Source organism: Elephas maximus, chromosome X (assembly GCF_024166365.1).
Source record: "Elephas maximus indicus isolate mEleMax1 chromosome X, mEleMax1 primary haplotype, whole genome shotgun sequence".
Classification (NCBI taxonomy): Eukaryota; Metazoa; Chordata; class Mammalia; order Proboscidea; family Elephantidae; genus Elephas; species Elephas maximus.
Window position 1 is genome coordinate 157,257,917 of NC_064846.1, and position 20,724 is coordinate 157,278,640.

At 41.1% G+C, this 20,724-nt stretch overlaps 1 protein-coding gene across 3 annotated transcripts in view; it reads right to left on the reverse strand.

The window, feature by feature from the left end:
* PHEX (phosphate regulating endopeptidase X-linked) overlaps positions 1–20,724 on the reverse strand; it is a 243,611-nt gene that overhangs the window by 111,038 nt on the left and 111,849 nt on the right. For all 3 annotated transcript variants that reach the window (XM_049871405.1, XM_049871406.1, XM_049871408.1), the window contains one exon: positions 2,358–2,459. In XM_049871405.1, coding sequence (XP_049727362.1) covers positions 2,358–2,459 — 102 coding nt within the window. The remainder of the gene's footprint in view (positions 1–2,357; positions 2,460–20,724) is intronic.

Below are 20,724 nucleotides of genomic sequence, written 5' to 3' on the forward strand. Positions count from 1 at the left end.
CCTTCGAGGAGAACTCATGGGCTACTTGCCTAGAAGGCCCACTCTAAGGGCACCTAATCCCTTATGCAACTCAGCAGATCTCCCTGAGGCGATCACAGCCCATACTTATCAAAGAACAGTCCATAGTTCTCAGAACATTCCCCTGGCATCCATCCATCTGTTCATAACACACACAGCCCTCACCACTCCTCCACACTGGTGGCCCTGCACTCATTCATACTCATCTTCCCTCATCCCACAAGGAGTCAGACTAGGGTAAAGAGCCACTAACACACTAAGAGAAGCCCTGGTGGAGCAGTGGTTAAGCACTTGGATGCTAACTGAAAGGTCAGTAGTTCGAACCCACCAGCTTCTCTGCAGGAGAAAGATGTGGCAGTCAGCTTCTGTAAAGATTACAGCCTAGGAAACCCCATGGGGCAGTTCCACTCAGTCCTATAGGGTCTCTATGAATCAGAATTGACTCCACAGCAATGGGTTGTTGGTTCGTTTGTTTGTTTTTAACACACTGAGCTTTCAACTGCCCCAGTCCAAGACACATTGTGTTCTAGATATCGCTTCACAAATAAAGGAAGCCTGCAAAAAAAAACATGTTGGTGCCGAAAGTTTCATTACCACCTGGAGAGCTTCCCATCACAGCCCGCATGCTCCTGCCCTCATCAGCTTGTGTCTCACGTGACTTAAGACGCATTTGACAGATTTTCGAGGGGAAAAAAAAAGTCAAACTTACCCTTTGTCTTCCTCCAATTTCTCCCCCACCCCTACCCAAGTTCTTTCTTCACTATAAACACTCAACAGGCTTTTCATGTCTATTGACATAAATATGTATGGTAATGTTTATCCTTCAGTGGGGGGAAGTAAAGCTCTAGAAAATATCCTTGCTAATTCTCCATACATTCCCATTTCAACATGGCCAAGCCTTCCTACAACGTCACCCTCTTTGTTTCTTGACCATATTGTTGTTGTTGTTGTTAGGTGCCGTTGAGTTGGTTCCGACTCATAGCGACCCTGTGCACAACAGAACGAAACACTGCCCGCTCCTGCGCCATCCTTACAATCTTTGCTATGCTTGAGCCCATTGTTGCAGCCACTGTGTCAATCCACCTCGTTGAGGGTCTTTCCCCTTTTCTGCTGACCCTGTACTCTGCCAAGCATGATGTCCTTCTCCAGGGACTGATCCCTCCTGACAACATGTCCAAAGTATGTAAGACACAGTCTCGCCATCCTTGCCTCTAAGGAGCATTCTGGTTGTACTTCTTCCAAGACAGATTTGTTCGTTCTTTTGGCAGTCCGTGGAATATTCAATATTCTTGACCATAAGGCACAAATATTTGTGCTCAGGCAAAACAGAAAGTACAACTAACTCTAAGCAGTGTTCCCGGGGCTTGCCTAGTGAAACGAATCACCAGAAAGACTGTCGAAAATCACAAATGTTCAGGCTGCACCTTTGATCTACTAAATCAGATTGTGCTGGGGAGGGCTGCAGAAGCTCTGCAATGTCCAGGCACCCCAGGTGTTGGCTATCATCAGGAAAGTTTAGAAAACGCCACTCTCCAGAAAAGATGCTCCTAATTTCAGAATTTCCCTGCAGAGTGGCAACCGCTAAGTGTGTAGCAGGTGTTCCCTACCCACTTGAGCTCTGGCTCCATCAGAATACCTGGAATTCAAGATGGGTCCCATTCTTTATTTTTAAACATCATGGCTGCTAATGCTTTTCTCATTTATTCCCTTATCTTGTTGCATAGAACCAGAAAATTTGACAAGGCCAAGAAGTGTCCATTTCTATTAGGAAATATTTTTGTATTCCTACACAATGGTCTACCATTGTTCAGCAGTTTATAAGCATGCTATTTGGGTCATTTGTGCAAAATGATGGGTTAGAAAGTAGATCTGCTTGGTTACAGGGAAGGATTTGCCTGAGGACACTTGCACACATCACGCGCAGAACAGAAGGACACACAGCCAATACAGGTTTTTCTTCTTCTTTACGTCTTGAGGGCTCTTCTGCCAGCTGCTCCCCAAAACTCCCCACTGCTCTGCATTCTGCCATATCTAATGATGGTTTATGGCAAAATTCACTGGGCAGCAAGCCATGTGACTCTTAAAGACAGCAATTAGGAGAGAAGGAAAGGCTAAATTACAAGGTGTTTGAAAATGCAACTAGAAAAAAGGAAAAGTCAGATCTTATTTTTTCTTACCACCTGGAGATGAAATCTATGGATTCATCCAAAAACAGACACCTAACTCTGGAGTCATTAAGAGTCAGCAGCTCAGTCAATATATCTGCTACATGGTCAACGGCAAGCATGAAAATCCATTAAACCAAAAGTTGTATTTTTTTCATTGAAAGGAATTCTTACCTTTTCTTTGGCTTTCCTTTTGGTCTCTGCATCCATCCACTCATTTTCTTTCTCCAGCATGTCAATAAAGGCCCAGCGAACACCCTCAATCAATTCCTCCATCTACAAGAAGATACCCAAAGAGGCAGGGTCAAAGTCAAGAAGCTTCAGACCAAGTTTTCTGGGCCAAAATTGCCTTGCGCAAAAAATAGTTCAATGCTAATCACAGTGGGAAAGAGGTTCCTTTCAGCCTGACTCCATACTCTAGTGGGATGTCTTCTTACAGAAAAAATGTCCCTTTTTCCCTACCATTAGAAGATGACTAACCATTTCTTTCCATGAGAATAGTAATTTGATGGACCAGTTGTAGAAGGATTATATGGGGGAAGGAAATTCCTCACAGGTTATGACTAACTAATAACTTATCTGTCTGAAGCTACTTAGTCCACCCTTATTGAGGAGGCAACTAGTTTTAATAGTTTAATAGGGGCTTGAGAGAGACAAGCAAAAGCATAGGAATTGCAGGAGACAGCAAATGAACAGCTGAGTTACTATAAACAGAGAAAGAGGCAGGGAGAGCCAGCACTCCAAGGGAAACTTCTCCGACATAAATCAGACTTATATCAGGACCCCAGTTCTTTCCCAAATTTAATGCCAGAGGTTAAACCAGATGCTTGGCCATTCTCTATCATCTTCCCACTCTCCTATTCTCTCCCTCGCAGCTCAGGAAAGATTTAGTTATTTCAAATTAAAATGGCTAGTCTAAAAGGGGCTGCTACAGAAAGGATGTCTCCTGAAAGACTTGATCCAAAGTCTGTAAGCAGTGAGATTGGCTGCCCTGGCTTTGCCTCCAGTGTTTGTGGAACAGTAGTGAGGACTGGCGGAAGTGAGATGCTAACACTTCGCCTCAGAGGCCCCCAAGGAGCAGACTGAGGAGGCCCTGCCTATTGATGGATGCCAGCCCTTCAAAACTCTACTTTCCTGCAGAGATGCTTCGGTTTTCTTTTTTTTTTTTTAATTTTTTTATTGTGGTAAAATTTATATAACATTGGCCATTTTAACTATTTTCAAGAGTACCATTCAGTGACATCAATTACATTCACCATGTTGGGCAACCATCACCATTAATGTTTCGGTTTCTTAACGGGATGCTCAAGAAAGAATAAGTACCAGTTATTTTGCATGAGAATTAAAATTTTTGTTTGGAATTGTGATGCTGTAGATTAATTATTATCATTAGTTCTAGAAGGAAGGAAGTTGCAATGTTTCCTTGGTTCTGTAATGAATTGTCGGCATGAAGCTCAAAACAATTTTTTTTCTGTTTAATAAGTTTTCAGCTATGTTTTCAGTTCAATAACAGTTGTAAGGGAACCAGAGCTGTAAATCAGTGGGCTGGGTTCCATCGTATGTAAATAAGAACAAACAGCAGATGGAAGGGGGTGGGGGGAGCTTCACAGCTATTTCTTCTCAACAAGTAAAAACATTAAAAGTAGAGAAACCTCAACTTGGGACTGGGGCATGATAAAAACATGAGACGATGGAATACAACAGGTCCTTTAAGTCATTTAAGTCAGCAGTTCTCAACACTGGGATCTTTAGGGGATCTTTGGGGGAGCTTGGAAAACCCTGAGGCCTGGGCATTAGGATGCTGATGTCATTGGTCTGAGGTGCAACCTGAGCATGGGGAGTTTTAAAACCTCCCCCAAGTGATTATAATGTGCATCCAGGGTCGAGAACTACTGGTCCAAGGGAAGCCACTTATTCTGCAGAGAGGGAAATTAAGAGCCAGGAGAGTCAACGATCAGCTCATACAGTAGCGAGGTTCAGAGCCAGGATCTGACCACAGAACTGAAATGAGATGCTTGTGAGCTCAGAGCTACTAGAAGCCACAGAAGTGTCCCTCATAAACCAGAGGAAACTGCCAGGGAAGTGAAAGGGAACCAACAGAGAAATGCAGAAGTCTCCATTAAAAGAGAAAACCCACAGAAGAAGGGTGTTCAAATGACAAGGAAATCTCTAAGGACTAGATCTTTTGCCTGTGCAGTCCCCAGCACCCCTAAGTGTTTATGACCTCATCATGTGGCAACACACACCTGCCAGCCTATGACCTTCTGTGTAAAAAAAAGAGAAATACTACTTTCCCAAACTAAGGAGAGGCAAGGGGGTATAGGAAGGAGTGGCTGGATTGATGCGAAAGAGCTTTAGTGACCAAATCAATGGAACCGGGTGATTAGTTCCATGTGGGGAGGTGAAGAAAGAGAGAGTCAGATTGATCCCCAGGTTTTTGGTGCAGGCAACTAGGGGGATGCTGCCACCATTCTCTATGAATGGGAACACTGGAAGAACAGGTGGGCCCAGGGATCAGAAGCCAGACGGCAGTGGGATGAGATGCAAGTGGAGACAGCAAGTCTGGACAACACAGTCAAAGAGTCTGTCCAGGAAAGGGAGAAAACAAAGACAGAAGTAGATGTAGGATTAAGGGAGGGGCCTGAGGGGTTTGGGTCTGGGGTTTTGTGCAATGTTTGTTACTGTTGTTATTATTGAACATGTGAGAGATTTGACTGTGTTTAAATACCGATGGAAAAAAATCCAGTAAAAAGAAGTAACAAAAAATAGGAGGGAAAAGATATGAATGGTCCCTGGGAAGGCAAAGGGGAATGAGATGCAGCGAATATAAGAAGGAGTCATCTTAGACAGGCGACAGGACTGTGAGGGGAGAAGAAGATAAAATGGTGGACTGGAATGCAGAAGAATCTACAGATTAGATGGTGGAAGGCTCAGGGAGTCCTAGTTTAGTGGCATGTTTTTCTCCATGAAATAGGAGCAAGACCTTCTGTTAACAGGGAGGTTTCTCTAAAGAATTCTTTCTTCACACACAGTGTGCATCCTGGCAGCAGGAATGTACTTCGAGGAAGAGAGGTATTTACAGATAAAGATAAAGAGGGCAATAAAGGGTTGCCTCTCAATACCCTGGGCAAGATATACCATTAATAGAAAGCACACAAAGAATAAGTAAAAAGCCAAACTTGTCGAAGGAAAATATTTATTTGGGATAAGGTATTACTCGATGGCAGTGGGTTTTTTAATATGAAAATTAATCTGCTTTTCACTAAAGATACAAGGGAAAGATTAGTCCATAAGGACTAATGGACCACTACTACCACGGCCTCCACCAAACTGAGTTCCAGTACAACTAGATGGTGCCCAGCTACCACCACTGACTGCTCTGACAGGGATCACAATAGAGGGTCCCAGACAGAGCTGGAGGAAAATGGAGAATAAAATTCTAACTCACAAAAAATAACCAGGCTTACTGGCCTGACAGAGACTAGAGAAACCCTGAGAGTATGGCCCCTAGACACTCTTTCAGCCCAGTAATGAAGTCACTCCTGAGGTTCACCCTTCAGCCAAAGATTAGACAAGCCCATAAAGCAAAATGAGACTAAAGGGGCACACCAGCCCTGGGGCAAGGACTAGAAGGCAGGAGGGGACAGGAAAGCTGGTAATAGGGAGCCCAAGGTGGAGAAGGGAGTGTGTTGACATGTCATGGGGTTGTTAACTAATGTCATAAAATAATATGTGTACTAACTATTTAATGAGAAACCAGTTTGTTCTGTAAACCTTCATCTAAAGTACAAAAAAAAAAAACTAACCTGCTTTTCATTATGCTTTAAAAGAAAAAACTAAATAAGTAAAACGAAACAAACACTCTCCAAGTCAAATAGATCACCGGCAAATATCTATTTTGGAATTCTTGGACTTTGGCACAAATGGTTTGTGCTCAACTACTAACCTAAAGGTTGGTGGTTTGAACCCACCCAGCAGCACCACAGAAGAACTGGCAATCTGTTTCCGTAAAGATTACAACCAAGAAAACCCTATGGAGCAATTCTACTTTGCAACACATAGGGTCACCATGAGTTGGAATGGACTCAACAGCAATGGGTTTGGTTTATTTTTTAGCATGGTGACCCTTAAGGTTACTTTGCTCCTATTTTCTTTGGGGCATTTTTATGATGAACTTATTGTTAAAATGGGGCTGAGTCCTTCCAGATACTTCTCTCTAAGAAACTTAGTTTCATAAGACCCTTACTGGCCATTCCTGAGTGTTATCATAGTTATCAAACTCATTAAACTTTTAAGCATATTTTGCATAGGTTTTCAGAGCTCTTAACCTGCTAATTGACATTCCAAATAGAAATAAAAAAGAGGCAAAGAGATTTCAGCCCACTGCCAGATGAAGAATGACAAACCATTTACTCATATGCAGCTTCTTTCTTCCTCTACTCCCCCTCCCCTGCCCTCACTGCCTCTAAATCCATACTTTGATAGCTCAGTCTTCTGATATATGTCAAAACTTCGGTAAATAACTGCACTTTTTGCTTTCCCATGAGCCTCAGTTGGTCTTTGCCCTTGCCCTTTCAGGCGCCAACACTCCCGCCCCAACCCCCATCAGGGGTTCTCAATTTCCTTTTTTTTTTTTTTTTTGGACAGACTTTCAAGATTTATTGTATAACATTTTCTGTGAAATGGTGCTGAACTACGCCAGCAAACTTCAAGAACAAGGGAAATCTTTGAAGGTGATTAATGTCATTGGTGGGCATGTCAATGCAAATAAGAGAAATAATGATTTTAGCATGCTGGAACTAGGAAGATAAATCACTGAACACTTCTGATTTTTATCTTCAGACTACTCTACAGCATCACATAATAACTTTGCCTTCAGTCAAGTCATGTTCCCTGAGGCAGCAAAAGCCTGTAATAATTTTAAAATGAGAAAAAAAGAGAGAGAGAAAGAGAAATAGTATTTCTTCACCAAACCTCAACCTAACATCCCAACCAGCCAACATATAACATTGATAGAAATCACTTAAAGTCGAAGTCATAAGGTGAAGTTCTCCATAGAAAATATTTCTTTAAAGTCAAAGAGCAAAATATAAAATAAAAATTAACTCAAGTGTTATTATGGTAAAAATCTGCCATATTCAATGTAAGTGTTCTCTAGGCATAGCAACATTTCATTAAGCATCTACTTCCCATTTATGGAGTCGCCCTGTGAAAATACGGTTCATTTGGTTGGTCTATGGGCAATTGTTAGTTCTTTTCCTTAACCAGTGTGATCTAAAATTGGGTTCCCCTCTTCATTCTTTGTACCCCAGGACTTTGCCCCAAGTGTTCTATATCAGATACCAGTGAGTACACACAAGTATACACATGGACATGTTACCCTTCCATTGTAGGCTTTTTTTTTTAAAGGAGATTCTCCTATCTTAGGAAATTATAAACTCTCTCACCCTCTCCTCTTTTGAACTCTCTTTAACCCTTTCTCCCATCACATGGACATAGAAATTTTGTGTTTTCTACAAATTGGTCAAGATGACCCTCCTAATGCATTTGAAAGGATTTTTTTTTATGCCAATGACACTTTGAGAAGAAAGGTGAGTTCACCTCCCTGATCATTTTAGTTTCCTTCAAAGCTTTGTCTCTGGCAATAAAGAAATCCTACAAGGCCAACTGAAATCCTACCGCACTCATGAATCCCAGACACTCAAGCTCATACCTCCAACCCTCTCCCTGAATTCCTGTTAGGCTTATAATCAGAACAACACAGGTGTGCGTTTCATTGCCTTTCCGTGTATATTTACTTGGTCTCCCCAACAAGATCTGTAAACTTTGAGAACAGGAACCATGATTTAGATTAAATGAGATCATAGATATACAAGCAAACCAAAAATTGTTCTGCAAATTTATGGGACAGTTTTATGATTTCGTATCTTATGTCGACCTGGCCTAATACTGACATATAGCAGATGCTCACTGAACACAAGTTGGTTGATTTATGCTTTTCAAACGGCTTCAGTGGGTACTTAGCAAAGAACTGAAATTGAATTAAACATCTCTTATTTAAGCTAAATGTATAACAATTATTCCAGCAGTAGAAAGAGAAAATATTGCCAAACTAATACTGATAATTTGAGATTATTTAAATATGAAAGGGAAATTTAATACTCTGGGTTGGAAAAAGAAAAGGGGCATGGGACCCTTTTTATACCCAGTCATTTTTGAAAAGAGATACCTATCCCAATTTAGTAATTCAAAGCCTGAATCCATCTAGGGAAGCCATCAGTGGGTTGCAAATTCATAATTGGAGGAAAGGATCACATCAAATGTCTCTGGACTGACTGCAGCCTGCATCCAAATACAAACTTAAGTGGAAATCTAATGACTCAGTAAGTTGGCCCAGTCCATTCTGAGACCGGTGATGCCACCGTGGTACCAGGACAGAGGACTAAGGATGGATTGAGATATACATATAACAAAATATCTGGTAGAAATAATTATAGGCTGATGGCATTCTGAAAACGAGAAGAAAGGAAAAAAGTCTTCAAGGTTGTGGGCATCAGTCTTAAACTAACATCATTTTAATAAAGATTCTTATTTAAAAAGCACGTTAGTAGGCTTTCCTCTTTGATATATTTAGGAGTTATAAGTAATAACTTAATAGAGTATGACATAAAAAAGTATCCAGGCTTCCCATTGTAGGGTTTACTTGCTGTGGGGAGTTCACCACTTAATGCTAGTGCCCTGGCCACACTCTAGAACCTGCCCTATCATTTAATGCTAAGTGTGGCTCATAGGAGAGTCTCATGAAACTACAGGGCTGTAACCACTTGACTGAGTTGTAACCACTTGATTAGTGAATGTGAAGAATGGAATCATTGTCAATAATTTATGTGGTTAACCCTGAAGGAAGAGGCTTCAATCTCAGGGGGTTCCAAAAAACTTTTCTTCTGGCAATCGTCACTTTACTAGAAATATAGATATTAAATAAATCAGTGCACTAATAAATATTAAATATTCATTCAGTAGACTGTGACTATTTCTAAAAATGAGTTTGAATTGGCTCCAGATAAAAATATAACGGCATTAAAATAAGAAGTAAAGAAGAGACCCATATTGAAGTGGGAAAGGTGATTAAGCCAGGAAAACTAAAGATAGTTAGAAAATGCTGAGATTTCTGGCAGTCAAGTCAAAAAGAGAAATCAGGGAGCTAATTTAAAAAATCACGCCAGTTTGTTAGGATTATCAAATCTGCATAGCTATTCAACATGTTGGCAAAAGAAAATGAAGTTATCTGGATCCCAGTCTCCTCAAAATATGTTAGCCTAATTGTGTAGGAATTTAGCATGTCCTTTTAATTTTTTTTTTTTTTTTTTTTTTACCAAAAACCATATCTATAAGACCAGGGTGGGAGAAATAAGGAATAAAATGATATTTTACTAGATAGGAACATATAGATGGTGTTCTATTTTTATAACCCACTGTCTTTTCTTGTTTCCTACCTCCCCACCTCTAAGAGGGAATGGATCAGAGACCAGAACAAGATTTCTAAGTCAACCAGCCTCACCATGTTTCAGCCTTTGGCTGTGGTGAACTCCTCACAGCAAGTAAACATGCCTATTCACTTCCAAAATTCAGATCTATTGGAAGAGCATAAGTGCTTTCTTTTGCTGAACAAATTTCCAATACAGGGCCTTCACATTGCCTATACATTTCACAGGTCTGATCCAACCTGCTTGACAAGACTGTGGCCAATAATATGTGGCAAGAGCATCCAATGTTACCCAGAGATGTAGAAAACAAACAAGAAATATGGACCAAATGTGTCATCATCATGGCATTGTGCTCAAGGACAAGGGCAAGAGTAGTGTCCACACTTACTTTTAAAAGAATTCCTAAAGAGCTACCTAAATTACTTGTTTTGCTGGATGTCATTTTACCAAAGGTTGCCTAAAATGAGCTGTCAGAATTGAGGTCTGATGACATTTGTTGTAACAAGATTTAGCCCACAGAGAGTTGTGAAACCTGGACCTGTTCTAGAAATTATATTTGGCTCCTTGAGTGGTTTCATGAGACTCTCCTATGAGCCAGACTTAGCATTAAATGATAGGGCAGGTTCTGGAACGTGGCCAGGGCACTAGCATTAAAAGAATCTTTATCCCAACTGAGAGCTACTACATTAGGTATGTGTGGGTGACTGTTGTTGTGTGCCATCAAGTTGATTCCAACTCATCGCGACCCTATAGAACAGAGAAGAACGGCCCCATAGGGCTTCCTAGGCTGTAATCTTTAAGGGAGCAAATTGCCAGGTCTTTTCTCCCACGGAGCCACTGGTGTGTTCAAACTCCTAAGCAGCTGAGCGTTTAACCATTTGTGCCACCAGGGCTCATATGGGGGACTAGCTAGCAACAGCAAAGCCCCCCAAGCATGTCCCTCATTCTCACTCTCTCTAAGATGAATTAGAAAGAGGCAATCCCAATGCAGGAGAGTTGCCACAGTCCATGCTAGGACTTTGACGGGATGATCTATCTTTATTATTAACATTAGGCATGGCACAACTAATGACAATAACTAAGATTCACTGGGCATTTACTATGAGCCAGGCGGTGTACAAAGCCCTCTACATGGAGTATTTCAGAATTGACTCAATGGCAATGGGTTTAGTTTTTTTTTTTTTTAATAAACTAATGAAGTAGGTACTATTTTCACCCCTTTTGTGATACACTGCAATGCTGGTTCCCATTCTTCCCCCTCCCTATAGCCCTGCCTCTCACTCAAAATGCAGGCTCTATTTCCCCACCCTGTAAATCTAGACTGGCCTTGGGATTTGATTTGACCAACAGACTGAAGCCATGACATTATGCCAGTTCTGAGCCTGGGCCTCAGGAGGCCTGACATTTTTCCACTTGCTCTCTTATACCTCTGCCATCACTAGGAGAACATGCCCAGGCTAGCCAGCTGAAGGAGAGAGACATGTGGAGCAGAGCCGAGTCATCCCCCTCACTTCTGCCAAACCCAGCCTAGATGGGCCGACCCTTGCACAAGCCTAGCCAAAATAAGCAGAGCTGCCTAGGTGACCAACAACTAACTCCAGATGCAACAGCAATAATTGCTTATTATTTAATACCAGTGAGGGTTTGTGATTGTTATGCAGCATTACTGCAGCAATAGACAACTCTTGCACCATGTATAGATGGGAAAACAGAGGCTCAAGGAGGTTAACTAACTTGCCCAGATGGGTAAGAGCAGAGCTGGGCTATGAGATACTAACGCAACTTTGCAGAAAACTGGATATAATTTCTATATAAGGTCAATATTTTATAATTATATTAAAAAGCCCTTTAAACCCCTTCAGAGAGGTCTTCGGCAAAGATCAAGAGAAAATGATCTTAATAATAATAACTGATACCATTTACCAGAAAAACAGAAACAGGTACATCTGATAGCTAGAGAGAGGGGCCTTTCTTTACATGACTTGTGTCAAAGGGACCTTTATCATTATCGGTACAACGGTCTTACTGAGAGTAACCCTTGTGAGTAGCAGTATCTGAAAGGAACACAGAAGCCTTCAGTATAAGGGCATTGTTATAATGCATGTGACTGACTTTCATATGACTTCTGCCACCAACGTTATAGCTACATCTCATTTTCTCAACCACTGAGAGAAACAGTGGACAGGGGAATTGGAGAACTTAAAGAATATTAATGGCAGTACATCAATTCAATTATCTTAGCTCACTAATGAGGTGAACTCCTAGTGTTTGGAGGTTGCACGTTCAAACTCCAGCACTGCAAATGGATCCATGTGGGTATTTAAGTCCTCAGCACCAGCTGCGGCAGGATGGGGTGGAAGGAGAAACCTGTTCTTAGGATAAGAATTACTACTGGAATTGCTCATGCAGACCCGCTCAGAAAAATGAAAGAGACTCTAGGTCATTCACAGCTTTACTTGGGACACGAACAATGTCCATCATAAAGGGAAAAAAGAATAAGCTACTAGAGTGCAGGAGAAATTAGTGAATTGTTTTACATAGTAAGGCTTTAATTCTTCACTTAATAAAATCTAAATCTGGAGTTTAATAAAAGATGTGTTCCTCCTCAACTAGATTAACCTTTGGTATATAGAATGTATTAATATATAATAAGAGGCCAGTGACTTTAGCCTTGATCTCATGGTTCGTTCTATAACAAAAACTCAAGAAAATTTGAGGAAACAGCAGAAAGTGCCTATTGGCAGAGTTCAGCTATATGAATAAAAATAAGTAGTTTGGGGACACAGTGTCTATAATGAAATAAATAAGATATGATTTAATATAGAAGAACTTAGCTCAGCCAAAATGTTCAAATGGGCACTCCAATTTATCTGAATTTTCTAGAAACTGTAGCTAAAGCAGAAAAACTTTTGCATCAACACACAATAGAAAATTGTTCTTTGATGCATATGTTTGCATCTCTGCCTTACTAAAGAACAATAAATAATTCTTTTTTAAAAAATGCTTTTGGTGAAAAAACTTACAGAGCCTTGGGGTCACCATTCCAAACATTAGGGATTACTCTTTAGAAAGATGTATATAGAAAATACTGGAAATTGAGCTCAGTGTGCACACTGAGCCAAAGATATACCCGGAAAGTTACTCTTGGATTAAATCTCTGATAATCAGCTTGTTTCTTGTTTCTCTCTTCCTTCTAAAAATTATATGAACACAAAATACATTTTCAATTCGTTGGATTCGAATTAAGTTCTCACTGTGTTTGTCTCTAAAATGTTGAAAAACTAGAAGTAAAACCTGTTCCCTAACAGTAGCTGCTAAGAAAAAAGGAAATATGTACCTTTTATTTTTATTATAATAATTTTAGAATTAGAATATTTACCAAGATATTATAATACTCTTAATGTTAGAATAATATTAGAATAAATAACTTCCTGATAAGGGTGAATTAACTACAAGATGAGCCACTAAGAAGTCTCTGGTCTCCTCCTTCCAGTCATAAAATTGGTGACGATTCAAGTGTTTTTCAGAGAGAGGTCAGGGAGTGAACCATTGGCTTAGAGCTAGATTATTTGAGATTGAACCCTACCTAAGCCATTTGCAAGCTGTATGACCTTCAGGAAATTACTTAAACTCTCTGGGCCTCAGTTTTCTCATCTGGAAATTTAGACAGTAACAGCAGTTATAGGGCTATTGTGAGGATTGGATGAGTTAACACATTGAAAGCACCTAGAATAGTGCCAGGCACCTAGTTAGACCTCAGTAAAAATTAGCTACTATTATTATCATCACCAAGCTTTAAAAAAATTTTATCCTGACAATCACAATCACATTAGGTCCATGGTGACAATCCAATTCCTAGCTATCATCAAGATCTTCACTTGCCCTCCACGGATGTGGATATCTACTTGGGGTATTTACTCATACATTACAGATGTAAACTATCATAAATTATAAAAAGGAAATGGAAAAGAAAAATAGCAAACTATAACTTTAGACAACCCACACACCTAATCCTCTTTCCTGTCATTTAAATCACAAGCATTTGGATTAGGGCTTGTAAAAATGGGAGGAGATCACCATCTGTCTTTATAGTGACAATACATCATGGATTCTCTGGGGGAATCCCACTTTCATACACTTTATGTAACTTTCCACAAAAGTTTAGCTCATATGATGTACTTTTAAATTATGCATGACCTTCCTCTAAGTGAGATTTAAAAAATTAAGTCCTCTGACAGGCAAGGTTCTGATTTTTGGTTCAGAAGATTGGATAGAGAGACAGACAGTTAATGTAAAGTTACAAAATGGTATCCCCAGGACATGTTTATTTTGGCCTAAATGGTATTGGCCATCATTTAACATTTGGGAGATTTCACATAGAATTCCAGATTTCTAGCCTCTCTAGGAAAAAGAAAAAACAGAATCTAGCAACCCTGGGCCTGCATTCCTGCAAGAAAACAGTTGGTGGAGTACAACTTGACCAAGTCAAGGTCATGGAAGCTCCACAGACACATCCAAACTCCCTGAGGGACCAAATTATTGGGCTGAGGGCTGGGGACCATGGTCTTGGGGAACATCTAGCTCAACTGGTATAACATAGTTTACAAAAAAAAAATGAGTGAGTAGCACCTGGGGTCTTTAAAGCTTGTGAGTGACCTTCTAAGATACTCCACTGGTCTCACCCCATCTGGAACAAGGGAGAATGAAGAAAACCAAGGATGCAAGGGAAAGATTAGCCCAAAGGACTAATGGACCACACCTACCACAGCCCCCACCAGACTGAGTCCAGCACAACTAGATGGCACCTGGCTACCACCACTGACTGCTCTGACAGGGATCACAATAGAGGGTCCTGGACAGAGCTGGAGAAAAATGTAGAACAAAATTCTAACTCACACACACACAAAAAAAAGACCAGACTTACTGGTCTGACAGAGACTGGAGAAACCCCAAGAGTATGGCCCCCAGACACCCTTATAGCTCAGTAATGAAGTCACTCCTGAGGTTCACCCATCAGCCAAAGATTAGACAGGCCCATAAAACAAAACGAGACTAAAGGGGCACACTAGCCCAGAGGCAAGGACTAGAAGGCAGGAGGGTACAGGAAAGCTGGTAACAGAGAACCTAAGTTCAAGAATGGGAGAGTGTTGACATGTCGTGGGGTTGGCTACCAATGTCATAGAACAATATGTGTACTGTTTAATGAGAAGCTAGTTTGTTCTGTAAGCCTTCATCTAAAGTACAATTTAAAAAAAAAAACAGTCTGCAAGAGTTAAGTTTCAGCTGAATCCTGGATACCATGTTCACTCCTGTTCACCACTATTGTGTCCCAGACACAGAGGTCAAGAGTCATTTGCCATTCATCACTTTACTTGCCCTAGTTTGTACCTACACCCAGCCAGCTTTAGTGCATGTTATTTAATGTTACTTACTGGCTGTGGGAGTATTTGAGCTTGGGGCCCCTGGCTTTCGGCTTGACTGAGTCCTGAGCACCTTCAAGGCACTGAACATCTTTAAATTGCAGACTCCATCCCACCCAATCTCTCAGCCAATGAGAGCCAAACCTACACTGCTTGCCTCAGAGTAGTCTGGAATTTGTCTCCTCCCCTAAGCCTGGTATCACAGAGAACCTAAAAGATCCTCACCAAGTAGCAGTCTAACTCCAACTCCCACCCCTGTTCCCAGGCCATGGCTCCTGGTGTGTTCTTGAGTCCTTCCCCTCTGATATTAGAGCCCTCCAAGAAATGCAGTTGGTCAGGGACCAACAACCCCACCCTCCAAGTTCTCGCTACTAGCACCCTCTCATCAGGGACTGATCCCTGCCAAGTGGAACTCCAAGGATCCCCCTTCAACTGTTTAAACTGGCATGCTCCAATATGGTAGCCACTTAGCCACATGTGACAATTGAACACTTGAAATGTGATTAGCCCAAAATAACATGTGTTATAAGTATAAAACACACATGAGATTTAAAAGATTTTGTAGAAAATAAAGAATATAAACTATCAGATTAAAATTTTATATTAATTACTTGTTGAAATGATAACACTTTACATATACCGGCTGAAACAAAATATAATTATTAAAATTAATTTCAGCTGTTCCTTTATACTTTTTTAATATGGCTACTATAACATTTTAAATTACATATGTGGGTCACAGGAAACCCTGGTGGCATAGTGGTTAAGTGCTACGGCTGCTAACCAAAGGGTCGGCAGTTTGAATCCGCCAGGCGCTCCTTGGAAACTCTATGGGGCAGTTCTGCTCTGTCCTATAGGGTCGCTATGAGTCGGAATCGACTCGACGGCACTGGGCTTTTTTATGTGGGTCACATTCTAGCTCTGTTGGACAGTGCTAATTTAGACCACAAAGACAACTGCCCATAGAGTTCTGCAACTCCCTACTCTCACTCTACTGGCCTGTCCCTCAAGTGCTAGTAAGGCTTGTAGCCATCCTACAGGGGTTAAAGCCCTGTTCCACTGAAAGGCAGAAGATTGGTCTATCTGACCTCTCTCAGTGGCTTTCTATTGAAGGGCTTTTTACACACTATCCTTCCCATTTCTAACTAAATAGGCAAGTATCCCATAGTTGTGTGTGAGTGAATGAGCGGGAGTGAGAGAGGAAGGGAAAGAGTGAGAGAGAGAGAGAGAGAGTGAGTGAGTGAGTGAGTGAGTGAGTGTATCTGTGTGTCTGTGTGTGGGGAGTGCATGTGCACACACACATGCTTGCACAAGGGAAGTCATAAAGAAATAATAGCATGGAATTATGCGTTCCCTAGTGAAAAGGAAGAACATTCTGGTACGTAAGTGTTTAAATCTGTCGTTAGTAAGAGCCAGATATCTACAGGGGAAAATACTTTCTCCTCTACAAAGGAAGCCTCACAGTGAATTGCTCTCCCCCATTCACCCTCCGTAATACAAGTACCAGTACCAACCAGAGGCACTTGGGCCAGCCCCACCATTAAGAGGCTCTATAGACACTCTAAACAGGGATATTGAGGAGAAGCAGGGAATTCCATGGAGGAATCTAGGTCCCAGTTTTCAAAGGAAAACTAAATAGTTCAGCAAAACAAACAACCCTGGAGGCCTTCACACAGGATTTGGCATGGTCCATTTAAGCCAAAGTGAATTACAAAAATTTTCAATGGTCTGAAAATTTAAACAGTTACTTCCACTAATGCAACCAGTTTTGGTAAATGGAGTATTGCTGTCCAAGTCAACTGTCCTGACCTGATCACATGAATCACCAGGGTTTGTTTTTATTATTATTAACATTATCAGTGATAACTGTTTACACCTGAATGATCCCAAGCTCTTGCTATTCAAAAGAGGTCCCTGGACCAACATCAGCAGCATCACCATCACATGGGGGAACCTGTTAACCCATTCCTATCGAGTGGATTCCAACTCATAGCGATCCTGTAGGACAGAGTAGAACTGTCCCATAGGGTTTCCAAGGCTGTAATCTTTATGGAAGCAGACTGCCACATCTTTCTCCCGCAGAATGGCTGATGTGTTCAAACCACCAGCCGACCTTTCACTTAGCAGCCTAGCACTTAACCACTGTGCCACCAGAGCTCCTTGGGAGCCTGTTAGACATGCAAATTCCTGGGTCCTACTCCGCACCCAAGCAGAATCTGCATTTTAACAGCATGATCCTCAAGCAATTTGTGTGCATATCAAAGTTTGAAAAATATCTGAAGTCTAACCTCCTGACGGTACTCATTTGCTTTACAAACTTTTTTGTAGATAAAACAATAGCAGCCTTTCATTGGACTTGAGCCTCTGAAATGTGTCCCCTTGGGGATCTTTCTGTTTTTCTTTTTCTTTTTCTTTGGGCTGTAGCTAATAATACAGAATGTTTTTCAAGTAAATCAGTGGTTCCAGGTGGTTCTTGGATAGGAACCCTGTAACAAGGCTATAAAAAGCCAGGATATTTCTCTCTTGTAAGTTTCCAACTTAAGTATTCCCTGAGGCAAATCGCTTCAGCACAGCGGAGGCAAATTATTTCATGTAGAATAGATGAGTATCTGTGTAACCATCACGCTACCCCCATGTACATCAAAATAAGGTGAGGCAGAATGCCAAAATCAACTTTATTTTAGAACATCACACCCTGACACATGAAAAATGGGCATTCACACTAAAACTGAGAAAAACAGATTTAATCCACGTGCCTTTCATATTACTTAAAATTCTACTGCCAAAAAAATAAACCTTCCTGCTATATTTAAAAAAAAAAAAAACTCCATTATCCCTTGTTTTTTGTATTCTTTCCAGAGCTTATGATGTTACCACTGTGATTATCTGATCAGTTTTCCCTCCATTTACTTCAACCAAAGAGTGAAAAAGACACCATGAGGATACTCAGTATAAGGCATTAATAAGGCATTAATCCTCAGTGGAATTATTTGCAAGAAGAGAACTTTCAAGCTTAATACAAAGTCTCAAACTTTGCAGAAAAGTCTCCAAAGTATTAAAAGACAGTTTAAAAAAATTAACAGAGGTAAACATACGTAGATTTATGGGCTCCCAAGGCAAATTCAAGCAAACGATACATAATTGTGTACTATGTGTAAATATATAATGCCAATCATTTGGTATTATTATGTATCAGTACATAATAGCAACCATGTGAATTATCACGACTTAACAGACTTTTTGTCTTTGCCTTTAAATTCAGTGTTTATTGTGCACCCACATCCAAGCTGCTCATATATTCATAACTGATTGACTACATGGATTGTTACTAGCTAATCACACTGGGATATTTTGCTTCATGCTATTTGTAAAATATAATTTGTCACACAGAAGAAAATGCCACCAAAAAAACTGGCTAAATTCAAATTTCTAGTTTAAGATACACTATCTCCTTCCATGCAGCTGAAACGGATGAAGAAAAACACACTATTCGGATGACTAGTCTCTAGTGGCCTTGAGCCTCACCTAGATAATTACTGCCTCGAGGCCACCATACTGTATTTCCTCAGTTTATTCACTCTCCCACATTCCTGGTGCACTTTTTCACACCTTCTCCTCTCTTCTCCTACCTTTAACGTCTGCTCTCCCATCCTAACTCTCATTTGATGGCCTTTCTTCCTATTTCACTAAGAAAACTGAAGACTCAAAGAGAATGCCTACAGACCTCTACCACCACTGCCTACCCACCTACCAGTATCTGCAACCACAAACTTTGCCTTCACCATGTTGCCATAAATGAGCTGTCCACACTTCTATCCAAAGCCAGTCCCTGCACTTACGCACTAGAGCCCACTCTTTTTGCCAACTCAAAGACACCACTCCAGCAATTTTCCACTTTCTCTCCTAGAGCATCAATCTCTCCTACTCTCCATTAGCATATAAACGTGCTGATAATTTCTCTTAAGAAAAACCTTTTCTCGACCCCAACTACCATCCCATTCTTTTGCTCTCTTTTACAGCAAAACCCATTACCAAAAAAAAAAAAATTGTGTCTTTGCTGACTGCTTCCAGTTACCTTCTATTCTCGCTCAAACCCCTTCCAATCAAGCTTTTGCCCTCATCACGTCACCAAAACAGTTCTCAACATCAATGATGAGCACCATGTTGCTAAATCCAGTGGTCAGTCCTCATCTTACCTGACCCCTCAGCAGCATTGGGCACAGGTGATCACTCCCTCCTGTTGATATACTTTCCTCACTTGTTTACCAGAACACCACACTCTCTTGGTTTTCCTCCTGCCTAACTAGTCACTCCTTCTCAGTCTTTTGGCTGGTTCCTCCTCATCTCCCCAATCTAGCGCCTTTGTTCTCAGTACTTGGCCTTCTTCTCTTCCTCACACTCACTGTCTTAGAAATTTTACCCAGTCTTATATACACTGATAACTCTCAAATTTCAGTCTCCAGCCCTGACCTCTCTCCTGAACTCCAGACTCATATATCCAACTGCTTCCTTGACATTTCCACTTCAAAGGCTAATAACATCTCAAACTCAACATGTTTAAAACTAAACTATTGACCCTTCCACAATATTTCACTTCTCAGTTAAAAGCATGCTTCCCCCCCCCACCCCCCACACACACCCTTTCAGCTCAGTAATGAAGTCAATCCTGAGGTTCATCCTTCAGCCAAAGATTAAACAGGCCCATGGAACAAAACAAGGCTAAAGGGGCACACCAGCCCTGGGGCAGGGACTGGAAGGTAGGAAGGAACAGGAAGGCTGGTAATAGGGAACTCAGGGTTGAGAAGGGAGAGCGTTGACATGTCATGGAGTCGTTAACCAATGTCATAGAACAATGTGTATACTAACTGTTTGATGAGAAACTAGTTTGTTCTGTAAACCTTCATCTAAAAAAAAAATAAAGTACAATTAAAAAAAGGTTTAAACAAAAAATAAAATAAAAGCATGCTTCCATTTACTCAGACTCAAAAACTCTCTTACTCTCAGATCCCTCATCCACTCTGTCAGCAAATTATTTTGGTTCTAATCCCCAAAAGGAAACTCTGGTGGCATAGTGGTTAAGAATTCAGCTGTTAACCAAAGGTTGGCAGTGTGAATCTACCAGGTACTCCTTGGAAACACTGTGGGCAGTTCTACTCTGTTCTGTAGGGTCGCTATGAGTCGGAATTGACTCGACAGCAACTGGTTTGGTTTTCTTGGTACTCTCCAAAATGTACATAGAATTCAACTACTTCTCATGGCTTCTACTGCTACCACCTGGTCCAAGCCACCATCATCTCTGGCCAGGTCCCTCCAATAGTCTCCTAATTGATCTCTCTGCTTTTATCCTTGACCCTCTACAGTCTCTCTCAACACAGCAGCCAGAGTGACCCTTTCAACATAAGTCAGATCATGCCAGACCTCTGCTCAAAACCCTGCAATAGCTTCCCATTTCAACAACCTGGACCTAACATTCTTACAATGGCCTACAAGACCTTACAAAATCCCACCACCCCTCTGTTACCACTCTGATCTCACTGCCCCTCCCCTTTGCTCATTTGGCTCCAGCCACACGGCCTCCTTGCTATTCCTGGACCACTCCAGGCACATTCTTGCCTTAGGGGCTTTGCACTGGCT